At 37.9% G+C, this 16,044-nt stretch overlaps 2 protein-coding genes across 2 annotated transcripts; both read left to right on the top strand.

Moving 5' to 3' along the window:
• Nucleotides 1-10,645: 10,645 nt before the first annotated feature.
• Nucleotides 10,646-11,450, top strand: LOC137838215 (heat shock protein 83-like). The gene is made up of 4 exons (XM_068647470.1): nt 10,646-10,768; nt 10,848-10,983; nt 11,063-11,262; nt 11,328-11,450. Exons 1-4 carry the CDS (start codon nt 10,646-10,648, stop codon nt 11,448-11,450), a joined length of 582 nt encoding a protein of 193 aa, XP_068503571.1.
• Nucleotides 11,451-11,465: 15 nt separating this feature from the next.
• Nucleotides 11,466-12,656, top strand: LOC137838213 (putative F-box protein At3g16210). The gene has a single exon (XM_068647469.1). The coding sequence runs from the start codon at nt 11,466-11,468 to the stop codon at nt 12,654-12,656; it is 1,191 nt and encodes a 396-aa protein (XP_068503570.1).
• The last annotated feature ends 3,388 nt before the right edge of the window (nt 12,657-16,044 follow it).

Genomic DNA, 16,044 nt, shown 5'->3' with positions numbered 1-16,044 from the left:
GCCAAACAGCAAGGATTAGTACTAGAGCAGTAATGCGAATTCACAATACATGAAGAGACGTGAAATGCAAGTAACATTGTACAGTGAAAAAGGGTATCATAAGTTTGATTCAGATAAATCAGAAGGAAGATTCTATGGCCAAATATATGCAGATAACCACAACAACTAATGCATCATAAATCACCAAGGGCAGATACCGAAGTAGGTAGAAAGCCCATGGGCATTGAATTCGTTCGCGATGAGTTTGGCGGTATCGAAGACTATTCCTAGTCCCGCCAAGGCTTTGCATACATCCCGGTCAGGCGGGGCAAGCTCGTCCAGAGCCAAGGGCTTCATGGTTATGGGTTTGTCTGTCCAGTATAGGGGAAAGCCCTCTAGGATGGTAGGATCGCGCTTGGTCGCGCGTACCTTGAAGAATTTCCCCTTCCATCCTTTGAACGAATTCTGGAAGAGCGTAAGGATGATGCGTCCGGCGATGCCAGAAAAGCTCATCCAAAGGCTCTTCCCTTGCTTCTTTACCTCGAAGAAGTGAAGAAAAATGTCCACAGAGGAGGGAACACCTAGATAGCCGCAGAGGATTTGGAACCGCCTCACGAAAGCCCAACTGTTGGGATGGAGTTGGGCGGGAGCAGTGTTTATCTCTGTCAGTAGCTCTTTTTCGAAGGGAGTGAGGGGCAGACGCAGGCCCACCCTCTTGAGCACCATTTGATAGAGGAAGAAGAAAGGACATCCCCCAGTATCCCGTGAGTCCGCACAAACGGGCATCCCAGGTCGCACCCGGCTTACCAGGACTTGGGAGTCGTGATTTTTGTGGAAAGCATTGAAGTTATAGAGAGCAGGGTCCCCCCTGTGAGCCTCCACGTCCTCAACAGAGTTCAGGAGGGAACATTCGTCCAGAAGTTCGTCGGGGGCCCAGTCATATTCGCCCTTATAATAAGACTTAGGGAGCGGGGGAGGCGCGGTGGTCTTAGTTTTCGCCATCAATGCCAATGCTGAAGAGAAAAAGAGAAAGAAAGGGTTCAGAGAAAAGGGGTTGGGGAGAAGAAAAGGGAAAAATCGAAGAACCCTAGGAGCGCCCTACCCACAAGAGAACGAAGGGAAACAAGAGGAACAACGAAGCATACAAACAATATCCAGAGAAATGCGGTAATATGGACAGTCCCAGGCAGTTCATACAGTAAAGAGAATCATCAAGGAGGGAAAAACCGTACCTTTGGGGGTTGAAGGGCGTGGAGAGAACCGCGATTGCAGAGAAAGGGGTTTTGAAGGCGATGAACAGTGCGGAGTTGCAGAGTGAATGAATGTAACAGTAGAGTGAGCGCGGGGTTTGGAGTAACTTAAACGTTACATTTCGCAACTCAAGAGGCGCTAACTGAGGGCCGTAGGATCGTGCCACGCGTCAGAGGGTCAATTGCCCAGCGGAAACGCAAAGGTCCCTGGAGGATGGCCGCGCGATGGGCCACGTGGCGCACGATCAAGGGTAGCCCAAAAGGTGTTATCATCCTCATTTCAGGGGATGTCCAATCAGTCATGAAGAATACCCCTGTGGTTCAGAAAACGTCGCGTCAATAATTCGAAGAATTGCTGAGTCAGCAGAGAATGACACGTCATCAGGAGGGCACGTGGACGGCGTGGGCGAGGCTTTAGTCTTTACGCTGAAGACAAGTCTTCAGCTTAAGACTGGGGGGCTTGTGTACCGTCCCGTATCCGGGCGTTGACTAAGTCAAGGTCAAAGTCAACGGCTGGAAAGTCAAAGTCAACACAAGGCGTCGCCTAGGTGTAGAGACGCCAAGAGGAAGCGTCGCCAAGGCAAGGCGTCGCCAAGGCAAGGCGTCGCCAAGGCAAAGCGTCGCCCAGATGGAGGCATCGCCCAACCAGGGCGTCGCCGGATCAAACAGTGTAAAAACAAGGCAATCACAGTGTGGTTCCCCGATACCCATGGGTAGGAAAGACCATGGAGGGAGCGGCACTGTGGGAAAGCCTCAGGTCCCGATATCTCGGGAAAGTGATAAAGAAAAGGAAAAGGTGGCTTCAAGGCCATAGTAATAGTACCAGCGAAGGGCAGCCTGACTTGTGAAGTACTCCTGCCGCCCCAGAGACGCCTGTGGGGCAGATACGACTCAAAAGGAAAGTCACGCCCAGGGCCACCGGGTGCAGAGTACAAAAGGAAGGCAGATACGCTCTCAAAGTAAGTGACTAGATACTTGGGGGCATGAGTTGGCGCCCAAAAAGTCACCCCTAGCGCAATAGCACTCCCAGCAGGAGGACTCACACGTAGAAACGTCCCCAGGTGGGCCGAAGCGCCCCCAGATGGGGTCATGGCGTCGTGAGGCCCTCCACGTGTACGACAGCCATGCCAGAATGGAAACACCCTTTAGTCAGGTGCCAGGTAATTAAAAGTTATTCAATACAGTTTCCCTTTCGAGCATTCAGGTACTATAATGGCTCCCGAGCGTTTCAACGTCTTAAATGCACTACGTTTTCTAATTAAGCGCTTTAATGAGTGCGTTACGTTTGTGATTAAAAGCGCTTTAAGGCGCTTTAAATGCTTGGGTAGTTTAAATAGCGCAGAGAATGTTGGAAAAAGGGTTGGAACTTTCGGCAAATTTACCAGAGAACTCTCTAGTTGCTTGCTCGTGCTTTAAGGTTACGTACAAGTGACTGGGAAATATTTTTGCGTGAAGGAGACAACACACACACATATATACAGTTCACTTACCACCTTCAGAGTGCCATACGCGGTGCTCAGACACGTAGGTGGACAGTTTTTGGTGTTTCTTGCTGTCTGACTTGAGCGTCGGAGTGCACACGGCCGCTAAGGCGCCCCTTTGTCCTCTTTTTTGCAGGAATCCACAGATAACAAGTGGGAAGGAGTCCCTAGCTGACGGTTGAGGTCGCGCACGAAGACGTCCCGGTCAACCGGACGGAACAAGCTTGGTTCTTGAAAGTTATTCAAGTTGATCCAAAAATCTTTTTTCTATGGCTGGAAAACTATCTTTTGAGGAAGGTGCTTCAATCTACAAACCACCTTTATTCTGTGGATTGAATTATAAGTATTGGGAAGCAAGAATGAAAATCTTTATGGAATCTATTGATCAAGGAATTTGGGATTCAATTGAGAATGGTCCTTACATTCCAAAGTTTAAAAAGAATGGTTCTTTTATTGCAAAACCTTGGTCTCAATGGACCAATGATGAATGTAAGATGGCCAAGCTTGATTGTACTGCTTAAAACATAATAGCCTCTGCACTAGATACTAATGAATTTTTCAGGATATCAAAATGCAAAACTGCTAAGGATATGTGGGACACACTCAAGGCTGCTCATGAACCAAAGGAAGCAATGAAAAAAATCAAGCATGAAGGAAAATAAGGCAAAATAAGAAAAGCCTCAATTTTTGCTTCATGGCCAGAAGGGAGGATGACTCAAGTAGTGTAAGTTCATCAAACTCTGAAAATTATGGTCAATTGCTTCAAGCCTTTCAAGAAACACATGAAGAAGCCAACTGATTGGCTCTCTTGAACAATCGGTTAAAAGAAAATAACAGCTGGCTTGAAAACAGAGTAAAGGCACTGGAAGAGGAATTAGAAAATTCAAACACAGATTTTGAAAATCTGGAAATCATTTACAAAAACTCCTCGTGCAAGTGTGATACTCTAGTTTGTGAAAATTGCGAAAATCTTGAAAAGAAGGTCCACTATCTTGTTAAAACAGTGGATAAGCTTTCTAAAGGCCAATCCAACTTTGAGAGTGTTCTAGCATCTCAAAACTGTGTTTTTGGAAAAGCTGGATTGGGTTTTAATCCACAAAACAAACAAGATAGATTTTCAAAATCATTTTCGAAAGTGCCAGAAAAACAACCGATTGGACCATCGAAACAACTGATTGTTACATGCTTCTATTGCATGAAAAGAGGCCATTCTGTGAGGTTCTGTAAAATCAGAAAACATGTTGTTCCTAAAGGTCTTATGAAGTGGATTCCTAAGGGAAATAAAGCTTTAATTGATGAGTATAAACCAGATGGACCCACATTCATAAGGGGACCAAATCTTTGTACATGAAACTCTCTTTTGTAGGAAATCTTGGAGGAGAGCAAGCAACTATGGTACTTGGATAGTGGATGCTCCAAGCACTTGACAGGGGACAAATCAAAGTTCCTGAGTATCTCTTTTAAGCAAGAGGGCCATATCACCTATGGAGACAACAACAAAGGAAGGATTCTTGGGAGAGGATCCATAGGAGACAAAGACATCTTGGTAATCCATGATGTGCTTTATGTAAAAGGCCTAAAGCATAATCTGCTGAGCATTAGCCAACTATGTGACAAGGGATATCAAGTGATGTTCAAGTTAAACACATGTGAAATCTGTCTACCCAACACCAAAAAGGTAATGTTGGTAGGTAAGAGAGTTAATAATGTATATCTTCTAGATATCTCTTCACCATGTTCAATTGGATGTCTTGTTTCCAAGCAAGATGAATCTTGGCTTTGGCATAGAAGAATTGCTCATATTTACATGAATCATTTGAACAAGCTAATTTCAAAGGATCTTGTGATTGGGCTGCCAAAACTCAAGTTTGCAAGGGATCACATTTGTGAAGCTTGCCAAAAAGGAAAACAAGTGAAAAGTTCTTTCAAAATTAAAAATGTTGTTTCATCTTTGAGACCTCTTGAACTTCTTCACATGGATCTCTTTGGACCCTCAAGAACTATGAGTCTTGGTGGAAATTATTATGCTCTTGTTATTGTTGATGACTTTTCTAGGTACACTTGGACTCTTTTCTTGGAATCAAAGAGTGATGCCTTTTCTGCATTCAAAAAGCTAGCAAGAAGGCTACAAAATACAAAGAACTGCAACATAGGTTCTATTAGGAGTGATCATGGAGGAGAATTTCAGAATGAGAAGTTTAACAAATTCTGTGAGAAATTGGGAATTCTGCATAATTTCTCTGCTCCAAGAACACCACAGCAGAATGGAGTGGTAGAGAGGAATAACAGGTCTCCTGAAGAGCTAGCAAGGACAATGCTTAGTGAATCATCACTTCCTAAGTATTTTTGGGCAGATGCAGTGAGCACCTCATGTTATGTGATGAATAGGGTGCTTATAAGGCATATTTTGAAAAAAAAACTCCATATGAACTCTTCAATGGAAGGAAGCCTAACATCAGTCATCTCAAAGTCTTTGGCTGCAGCTGCTTCGTTCTCAACAATGGAAAGGAATACTTGGGAAAGTTTGATGAGAAAGCAGACCTTGGTATCTTCATTGGTTATTCACTCACAAGTCATGCATATAGAGTCTACAACAAGAGGTTGATGACTGTAGAAGAATCAGTTCACGTTGTCTTTGATGAGGTAGATCGCAGAATCAATCAAATCCCAAAGACCAGTGCTAAGGAAGATGAACAGAGCATCAGTTTGGAAAAGCTGGAAATCTGTGCAGAAAAACAACCGGTTGATTCGCAAAAACAACCGATTGAAATTCTGCAACAGAGTGAGCTGCCTAAGGAGTGGAGGATTCCTAGAGATCTGTCAGTGGATAACATCATAGGGCAGATAAAGGAAGGTGTGTCCACACGTAGCTCCATCTCAAACTTCTGCAGGCACACAACTTTTGTCTCTCAAATGGAACCAAAGTCAATTGAGGAAGCTCTCAAACATGAGAAGTGGGTTGAAGCTATGCATGAAGAGCTGAATCAATTTGCAAGGAATGAGGTATGGTTTCTTGTCCCTAAATCTAGTGAAATAAATATTATTGGTTCAAAATGGGTTTTCAGGAACAAGCTAGATGAAGATGGTGTGATCACAAGGAACAAAGCAAGGCTAGTTGCAAAAGGCTACAATCTAGAATAGGGTATAGATTATGGTGAAACCTTTGCACCTGTTGCTAGATTGGAGGCTGTGAGGCTGCTGCTGGCTTTTGCTTGTATGAGTGGTTTCAAGCTCTTCCAAATGGATGTCAAGAGTGCCTTCTTGAATGGCTACATCAATGAGGAAGTCTATGTAGATCAACCACCAGGCTTTGAAGATCATTAGTATCCCAACCATGTCTTCAAGTTGAAGAAAGCCTTGTATGGATTGAAGCAAGCTCCAAGACAGTGGTATGAGAGGCTTAGCAACTTCCTGCTATCTCATGGATATGAAAGGGGAATGGTAGACAAGACTCTCTTCATCAAAAAGTCAAATGCAGAAATTATTCTTGTGCAAATCTATGTTGATGATATCATCTTTGGTGCTACACAAGATAGTTTGTGTGGAGAATTTGTGGCTGCAATGAAAGGTGAGTTTGAAATGTCTATGATGGGAGAACTGTATTTCTTTCTTGGATTGCAGGTTAAGCAAACAAAGAATGGGATCTTCTTAAGTCAATCAAAGTATTGCAAGGAAATTCTCAAGAAATTTGAAATGGAGAGTTGCAAATAAGCAAGCACTCCAATGCCATCAAGCTGTTACATGGATGCTGATGCTGCTGGAAAGAGTGTAGATCAAACAAAATACAGAGGATTGATTGGATCTTTGCTTTATCTAACAGCTAGTAGGCCGGACATCATGTTTGCAGTGTGTCCATGTGCAAGATATCAAGCAAATCCTAAAGAGTCACACTTCAAAGCTGCAAAAAGAATTCTGAAATATCTCAAAGGAACATCATCTGTTGGATTATGGTATCCTTCTCACTCCCCAATTCATTTAATTGGTTATTCAGATTCTGACTTTGCAGGTTGCAAGCTAGATAGAAAGAACACAAGTGGCACTTGTCATCTTCTTGGCTCAAGCCTAATCTCATGGCATAGCAAGAAGCAAGCATGTGTTGCTCTCTCTACTGCTGAGGCTGAATATATAGCCGCTGGTAGCTGTTGTGCACAAATTATGTGGCTCAAACAACAACTTGCAGACTTTGGATTACAAATCAGCAAGGTTCATTTGATGTGTGATAACACAAGTGCCATCAATCTTACCAAAAATCAGATTCAGCACTCAAGGACCAAACATATTGAGATAAGGCATCATTTCATCAGAGATCATGTAAACAATGGGAACTGTGAAGTGAAGTTTGTGGAGACCAAACTCCAGTTAGCTGACATCTTCACAAAACCTTTACCAAAAGAGAGGTTTTTCTTCTTAAGAAATGAGTTAGGTATTCTTGACCTTAATAATCTCTCCTAAATTTGTTTTAGTACATGCTAAAGTCTATTTGTGAAGACAAATAGGGGGAGAATTAATTGGTTCTTGTATATCTTTATCTGATACTATATAAATTATTAAAATCTCTGATATAAAAGTGTTTTCTGATGCTGCTGATAGAAACAACTGATTGTTTCGTGTAAACAACCGATTGTTTGTCATGTTTTATGCTTTATATGTGTAATAAACTAACCTGCTGTTGTAAGAAGCTTTGGACAGTATAAATGCTATTTTTTTTGCAGGTACTGCTTCAGATTCAATCAAATTAAACACAAGCACCAGGGATTTGTCTTCATCAAATAGGGGGAGATTGTTGAACCAAGTGGTGTTCAAGTTTTGAGGAATCCAAACCCTTTGAAGGATGTTGAAGCCTTGGCTGTGCTTGTTGTTGTTGTGCTGGTTTAGTTTAGTTATGGGGTAGTTTGAGTATTGTAATCCACCCTTTGATCGAATCTAAAGCATAAGCGTTCCCAATCTTTGTGAAAGAAAAAGGTTTTCAAACTAAGTTAAAACAACCGATTGTTTTGTCGAAACAACCGATTGTTTATACTTAGGTGTTTTGAGAAAAAGATTGAAAACTGTTTTTCAAATTGTTGAACTGTTAAGTACCAAAACAACCGATTGATTCGAAGAAACAACTGATTGTTTGTTTTGGGACCATAACAGAAAAACTGTTTTACCTTTGACTGAGCTTTAAATGATTTAACTACTTACGCTCCAGTCATTAAATGCTTTGACCAATCTTTTAATGCAATTTAAGAGTTTGTTAAGATTTGATAACAAACTACATCTTTGAATATATTCATAAAAACATATTTGAGAAAAAATCTTTGACAAGTTTTTGCTAAGAGTTTTTGAGTTTGTCAAAGAGCCGAGATTGCTAAGAGTTAGTGATTGATCAAAGTTTGTGGAATAGGATTCTGCTTGTATTGATTTCAGATTATCTTCTGTAACAAGTGTATTCCTTGTACTCTGTGAAACAAGTTTAGTTTCTGTGTTTGCTAAGATTGGTTGTGTGTTCTTGAGGGGATCAAGATCAGCAATCTTGGTGTTGGTGTGTTGGCCAAGGAGAATGTGTTTCTTGAGGTGTTCAAGGTCATTCTCTTGGTTGTTGTGTAAGTGATCAAGGTGAGATTGCTTAGTGGATTTCCTCAGGGTTTCTGAGAAGACTGGATGTAGCTCTGGATTTGGAGTGAACCAATATAAACATTTGTGTACTTTTTTCTCTATCCCTAACTCTTTAGAATTCAGTTTTGATATTTGTTTACTGGTATAAACAACCGATTGTTTTCCCAGTGCTGTGCTTTTGGCTTTGTGTTTTGAAAAACTGATTTCTTAATCAAGGTATTTGTGAAGTATTTTCATTCAAGGCTCAATAGACTGCGAAAACTCTCTTTAAACAATTCACCCCCCTCAGTGTCATGTCTTTAATGCTCATAATCTTGTTGTTGTTTGTACTCAACACAAGTCTTCTTAGAACAAGAAAATTATTATCGATAACAGAAAGCAAGGGAAATCTATGGAGGCTCCAGTGGTTCATAAACAACATAAAGATTATAAGAAGAAAACTTCTACTGAAATGATTGATTCTCAAAATAAGATCTTTGATAGTTCTGCTGGGAATCTGATAACCACAGTTTCTGGTGGCAGTAAAGTTGAGACACAACTAGGGAAACTTGATTTAGATAAAATAGATGGAGGTGATAATATATTTGTTGACATGCCTCCCCTGGAGGATGCATCAGATCATGATAGGTCCTCACCTAAACAAAATCTGTCAAACATCCTTTCTGACCATGACAAGGTTTTAGAATCACCTTTTGCATAAGCTAATCTGCATTCACATGTTGCTACGAATGTTATTGATAAGGTTACTACTTCCAAATCTATTGATTCGAACCATGTGTTGTAGTGTTCTAATATTGCTATTGTTCCATCTTCTCTAAGGATGATTTCTCCTATGAAGGAACAATCACTTGGTGCTACCAAAGCTCTACTTCTTGATAACAATATGTTGGCTATTGAAAATCCTTTTTCATCTCTTGTTGGTTTAGGAAATGAAGATGTGACAGGTGTTCCTGATACTAGTAAGCCAGCTATCCCGACTTAAATTGTTGATTTACATCATAATGACCAGATAACTGTAGAAAATCATATGGCAACTAAATTTAGGGCTGATCATAGTGAGGTTGAAGAGAATGCTAGTGATAATGGGGAGGATATTGTACATACCACTAGAAAAGCACGAAGAACATCTTAAGGGGTTGGTAAATCCAAAAAAAATTGCTAAGGTAGTTCCATCTAAAAAGTTGCAATGAAGGTTTCTTGTTTTTTTTTTTTTGGAATGCCAGAGGCTTGGCAAACAGAAAAAATGTGGAGATATTGTTTAATTTACTAAAACAACATAAAACACTTCTTGTTTTCATTGTTGAACCCATGATGCCTTACAATGATGCTTTGGATATTTTTTTCAAAATAGTTAATCTACATTTGGTTGCTAATTCTCCTATCATTAATAAAGTTGCTAAGCTTTGGTGTTTCACTTTCCCAAATCTTGCCCAAAATTCCTTGGTTAATTCTTAGTTTATTTCTGTAAATTACCTTTTGCATGATAAATGCTTTAGCTTTGCAATGGTTTATGGAGCTAACACATACTCGGTTAGAAGACTTTTGTGGAGGGATCTTAGCTTCTTCATTGGCCCTTGGTGCATTTTGGGAGATTTCAATGTTGTTCTTTTGGCTGATGATTGCAAAGGTGGGATTGCTCCTAATCAGGTTTCTTGTAATGAATTACTTGATTGGATTAATAATAATAATCTTACCAATATGCCTTTCACTGGTCCTTGTTATACTTGGAGTAATGGGAGGAGAGGACATCGTGATCTTGGTGTAGACAACATGAAGGTGGTAATCATGAGGGTGAGAATGAAGCTGTAATGGGGGAGATTAGATTGGGGAGGGGTCAGAGAAGGGTGTTGAAATATAATCCACATTACACATGGAGTTTATGTGTTCATAAATCTGTCACATTGTGGGTCACATAATCACCACTTAACACCGTTTAAGTCAATTTGACAGAAAATACAAAATTGCATACTTTTAAACAATCCTTGGGACCAAATTCAATTTTTTAAATACCAAAGGGACTTTTGCCCATTAATATATATAGGAACCAAAAAGGTCAATAAGCCAAAAGTTAATTATTTGCTTAAAAAATTTAAGAAAAATTAATGACTAATAAAGTGGATAAAGATAACAATTAATTAATAAGTTTAAAATTTAATTTACTAATTAAATTTAAAAACTAATTAATTATTAATTAATTAATTAAAAGTAAATGTGGATGATGGTTTTGTATTAAGTGGTTATATTTGGTGGTCGTGGTTAACCAATATAAATGTATGGTTGTTTTTGCTTCGTTAAATTGATTCCATTTAGTTTTAGTATTATTCTAAAGCAATTGCAATGACGAATGATGAGACATTAGTATTGAAGGGTGAGATGAGCGAGGTGTTGCGATTGATGAAGAAAACTTTCTATTCGAACGAAGAAATCTTCCTTCGCGTACTCATCAACAATGCATCTAACGTAAGTTGTCGATTAAATTTGATATGTTATTTTTACATTTCTTTTTTTAATCGTTATTGATTAATGTATGCATGCACAGGCTTTGGATAAAATTAAATTTGAGAGGCTCCTGAACAATAGCGTTTTAAATGATGAATTAATTATTACATTGATCCCTCACAAGGTTAACAAAACACTTTCTATCATTGACAATGGTATTGGCATGACCAAAATGGGTAGTAGGTGGTGATGTTCAACTTTCATTTTCATTCCACGCTCATTAATTCTAGTATGTGACATATGTGTTTATTTTAGATTTGGTCGATCATTTGGGTATTGGCTTCTACTCTGCTTATCTGGTTGCTGAGAAGGTTATCCTCACCTCTAAGCATAATGACCATGACCAATATATTTTGGAATCTCAACCTAGTGCCTCTTTCATTGTTACCAAGGATATTAAAGCCCAACAAGTCCCAAGGGGAACCAAAATCACCCTCTTCCTTAAGGACAATCAGGTACATAAGCTAATTCATTCCCATATTTTATGTTATTTCTTTTGCTCACTTATTATTGTCAACAGTTGGAGTACTTGCAAGAGACCACCATAAAGAATCTTATTAGCAAACATTGCCAACTTATTACCCATCCCATTTACCTTTGGAGTGAGAACAACAAAGACCATTGGCAACTCATTAACATTTAGCTGCGTAACCAAGAGATGTACAATAAATTTGTGGCTCAAAAGCTTGGGAATCACTTACCAGATGATCTTGCATTCTCCATTCTTTTCAAACTACCTTTGAAATCTCTTAAGAGATATGGATGCCTACACAAATCATGGGCTCTCTTGCTTGAAAATTCTAATTTCATGGAGCTCTTTCGTAATAATTTCATATCTAACCAACATTCTTACTATGACGATACATCTCTCCTTCTATGCCTCGATCAACCGTATAAGTCCTCCTTATTTTCACTTTCTGGTAGGTCATTTCAAAATATGGAAAAAGTAAATTGGCCAAAGGGTCATTGTTCTGGATATTTTACTTTGGGTTCTTCTAGCATTAATGGATTTCTTTGCCTCTACCCATACGAATTAGGCACTATGTATTTATGGAATCCATCTAGTGGTGAATTTAAGATCATCCCTCTCAGTCCAATTGAGTATATACCAGATTCTATGGACCCTCAGTTTAATTATGTTGGATTTGGCTATGATTGTGCTAGAGATGATTATAAGGTAATTAGACAATTATATCTTTTTCCAAGTTTTCATACAGAGGATACCCGCTATTATGAAGAATGGGATATTCATGGACCGTGGGAGATTTATAGCCTAAGAAGTAATTCTTGGAGGAAACCTAAATCTGATATATATATTTATCCAAGGTGTGAAGAACTTGATAAATTCTACTTAGAGGGGATGTGTCATTGGTTGGGTAACTGGCGGGAAAGTTATGATGAACCTGAAAAAACATATTTGGTATCGTTTGACTTAAGCAATGATGAATGGTTTATAACTCCCTTACCCCCTGTCGATATACCCTTAGAAATATATAGTAATTTTGATATTGATTTGAGGAATTGTCATTTATTTCTCTTAAATGGTTCAATTGCTTTGATATCAAACTATTACGATACAACTACATTTTGCATATCAATTTTGGCTGAAATTGGTAAGAAGGAAACATGGACTAAACTCGTCACTCTTGGACCCTTACTTTACCTTCCGCGTCCTATTGGAATAGGGAATATGAGAAATATACTCTTCAGAACAACTGACGGTAAACTAGCTTGGCTTGACTTAAGGACCCACTTGGTTGAGAAGCTTGATGTCAATGCACATGGTATAATATGTCAGCTAATAGTTTATAAGGAAAATCTTTTTCCAACTATAGGAATAAATAGTTAATTTTTTTCTTGTTTTCCCCTAAGTGGTTTATGGTTTATGAATAGTTATTAGAATTTTCTCCTACAAATATTAAAAATGTGATTTTTCAATTTCATGTTGTACTTTTTTTTTCTTAGCTATGTTGAACCCTAGAACACTAAAAAACTTACTATATTTGTAACACATTGTAATCAAATTTTGCATCGCAATGACATAATGTGCTTTTTGAGTATAGCCATATGAAAGTATAAAACTGTTATCAATGTTGCAACTTGTTTTGTATTTACATTTGTTTAACGAAGTTTACCTACCAAAGTATGTACTAGTGTTCCTTTTTTAAATTTTAGAAAAAGTCGACATTCTTCAATGCGTGAACATTGACTTGAATTATTATTTAGTTTTTATTTTTTAAATTCAATTTAAAGTTTGAGTTATTTGAAATGCATTAATTAAGTGAGTGACTTCTCTATAATATATAAATATATAATCTATTTATTTGAATTTACTTCTTATTTTTAAATTTAACATTTGAATTTCATATTATCAGTTTTAACAATAATTTTGGTTTTCTTTCGTTTTATAAAAATTGAAAAAATAAATATACAAACATGTCGTCTTTTTGAGAAAATAAAACAAATAAGACGTTCCCATGAGTAATAAGAAAAAACAAATCTAAATGGCCATTTATACATGGACATTGCTTAACGAATTATTTTTCATTTTATAATGAAGTAAAAATCACAAATATCGTGATAATATTTGGAGTCACTACATATTAATTTATAAAGAAAGTTTGATGTTTTCAAAATCAATTTTTTTTGGTTTCATGGTGTGAAATTATTTTATAAAGGTATTATTATATATTTATTTAATTTTTTTACTCTAAGATACCAAAAAATCATTTATTAAGATTAATGAAAGTAATTAATTTGGCTTTTTTTACTGATAAATATTAATTGTTAACATATTTATTTCTTTTGTTATGGTTAAGAGTGATTAGAGATTGAAGTCCTTTTTACCAACTAAGTTTGTGCATACATAAATGCGTGTATATACCTTCAAGCTTGAGTCCACCTATATTTACATGAGAATTGCAATTAAGTAGATGGTTTTTCATAAAGGTTTGGAGAGGTTCTTTGTTACTAGAAAACACTTAAGCGCGAATATGAGAATGGAAGATGAAATGTTGTTCATCTTATTTTGGTAGCATAATTTTTTTTTATCAACAAAAAACGAATGAATAAATATGAGGTATTTCAGGGATACCTCTATTAGAATATATGGCCTTAAACGAGACGGGGTGAATTGTTTAAGGGAGGTTTTTGAAATCTTTTTGAAATTTAACAAAATTCTTTGTATAAATCCAGAACAAAAATCAGGTTAGCCAATAATAAGATCAATAAAACAGCAAAGCAACAGAAAAATAATCAGTTGTTTATGCGAAACAATCGGTTGTTTATACCGGTAAAGCTAAAAACATAATTTAAATGAGTTTAAGGGTAAGAGAAAGATACACCAACAGTTTATACTGGTTCACTCTTAAACTAAGAGCTACATCCAATCCCCAGAAAACCACTAGGTAATCCACTAAGTAATAAAACCAGATTACAACACACAATCCACCAAGAGTATTGATCTTGACCACCTCAAGAGCACATAACACTCATTGGCAACACCACACCAGAAATACAGAAGGTTGAGAAGAGATTACACTTGTTTACAGAACAATCTGAAATCAATACAAATGCAATCCTATTCCACCCTCTTAGAAAACCCAAAGCTTTGATGTGAATGTTCAAATCTTGAATCAACTCTTTCACAACTGAAAAACTCAAATTCGTTTTTCTTACATGTTTGAAAACATAAACAAACTATTTATATTTTCCAAAGATTGGTCAAAGCATTTAATGAAGGAGCGTAATCAATTGGAAATCATTTAAAGCACATTCAACCACCAAAACATAATTTTGTTAAGATTTTCAAAGAAACAATCGGTTGAAACCATGAAACAACCAATTGTTTGGTTTGGCAGTTAAGTCAACCAAACTTAAACAATTTTCAACCTTTTTAAAAACTCCTAAGAGTAAAACAACCGGTTGATTCGACAAAACAACAGGTTGTTTTTCACTTAGTTGGAAAAACACTTTATTTCAAAAAGGATTTAAAACACATTTAGCTTTAGATTCAACAAAGGAGTGGATTACAAATGAAACTACCCAGATCCCTCCCAAAACACAGCAGCAACTCAGCCTTGCATCAAACACATAGGATTTGGATTCTTCAAAGCACAATTTGAATTCTTCAAAGCACTTGACCACTCTTGATGAAGACAAATCCCTTGTTGCTTGTGTTAGTCTTTGTTTGAATCAGAAGCAGCACCTGCAAAGCAAAACTTATGCAAACCAGAGCATCTTTAACAGCAAGTTAGAATAGCACATTAACTGGTTTTCTGCATAAACCTTAGAGCAGAAAAACCAGCCAAAAACCAAGTTAAAAACAGCAGCAGTAGCAACATAATTTAAACAACATTCAAACAGATCAGAGTTTGGAACACAAAACCAAATATTCTCCCCCTATTTGTCTTCACAAATAGACTTTAAGAAGAGATAAGACAGAATAGTTCAGAATAAGGAAATACAAAGATAGAAAACAATAAATCCTTGACAGACAAGCTTAACAATCGGTTGTTTCGACAAATTAACCGGTTGTTTTTTTTTCAGTCTTCCTTTCCATACTGCAGCTCAAAAATTTGATTTTGAACAGCTTCAATTTGTTCATCAAGCATTTGAAACCTTGTATCCATGCTTTGGAATCTATTATCAAAGTTCTAAAAGTTTGAAACACAAAGATCATGAAGATTCCTTTGATTTTCCGCAAAGCCATCTAGCCTGTTCCGTCCGGTTGACCGGGACGTCTTCGTGCGCGACCTCAACCGTCAGCTAAGGACTCCTTCCCACTGATTGCCTGTGAATTCCTGCAAAAAAGAGGACAAAGAGGCGCCCTAGCGGCCGTTTGCACTCCGACGCTCAAGTCAGCCAGCAAGAAACACCAAAACTAAGCACCTCCGTATCTGAGCACCGCGTATGGCACTCTGAAGGTGGTAAAAGAAACTGTGTATCTGTGTGTGTGTTGTCCCCTTCAGGCAAAAATGTTCTCCAGTCACTTGTACGTAATCCTCCAGCACGGGCAAGCAACCAGAGAATTTCTCCTCAATTTGTCGAAGGTTCCAACCCTTTTTCCAACATTCTCTGCACTATTTAAACTACCCAAGCATTTAAAGCGCCTTAAAGCGCCTTTACTCACAAACGTAACGCACTCATTAAAGCGCGTAATTAGAAAACGTAGCGCATTTAAGACGTTCGAAACGCTCGGGAGCCATTATAGTACCTGAATGCTCGAAAGGGAAACT

Source organism: Phaseolus vulgaris, chromosome 4 (assembly GCF_000499845.2).
Source record: "Phaseolus vulgaris cultivar G19833 chromosome 4, P. vulgaris v2.0, whole genome shotgun sequence".
Taxonomy (NCBI): domain Eukaryota; kingdom Viridiplantae; phylum Streptophyta; class Magnoliopsida; order Fabales; family Fabaceae; genus Phaseolus; species Phaseolus vulgaris.
The sequence above is the reverse complement of the archived record's forward strand: the minus strand, read 5'-3'. Positions and strand labels throughout refer to the sequence as shown.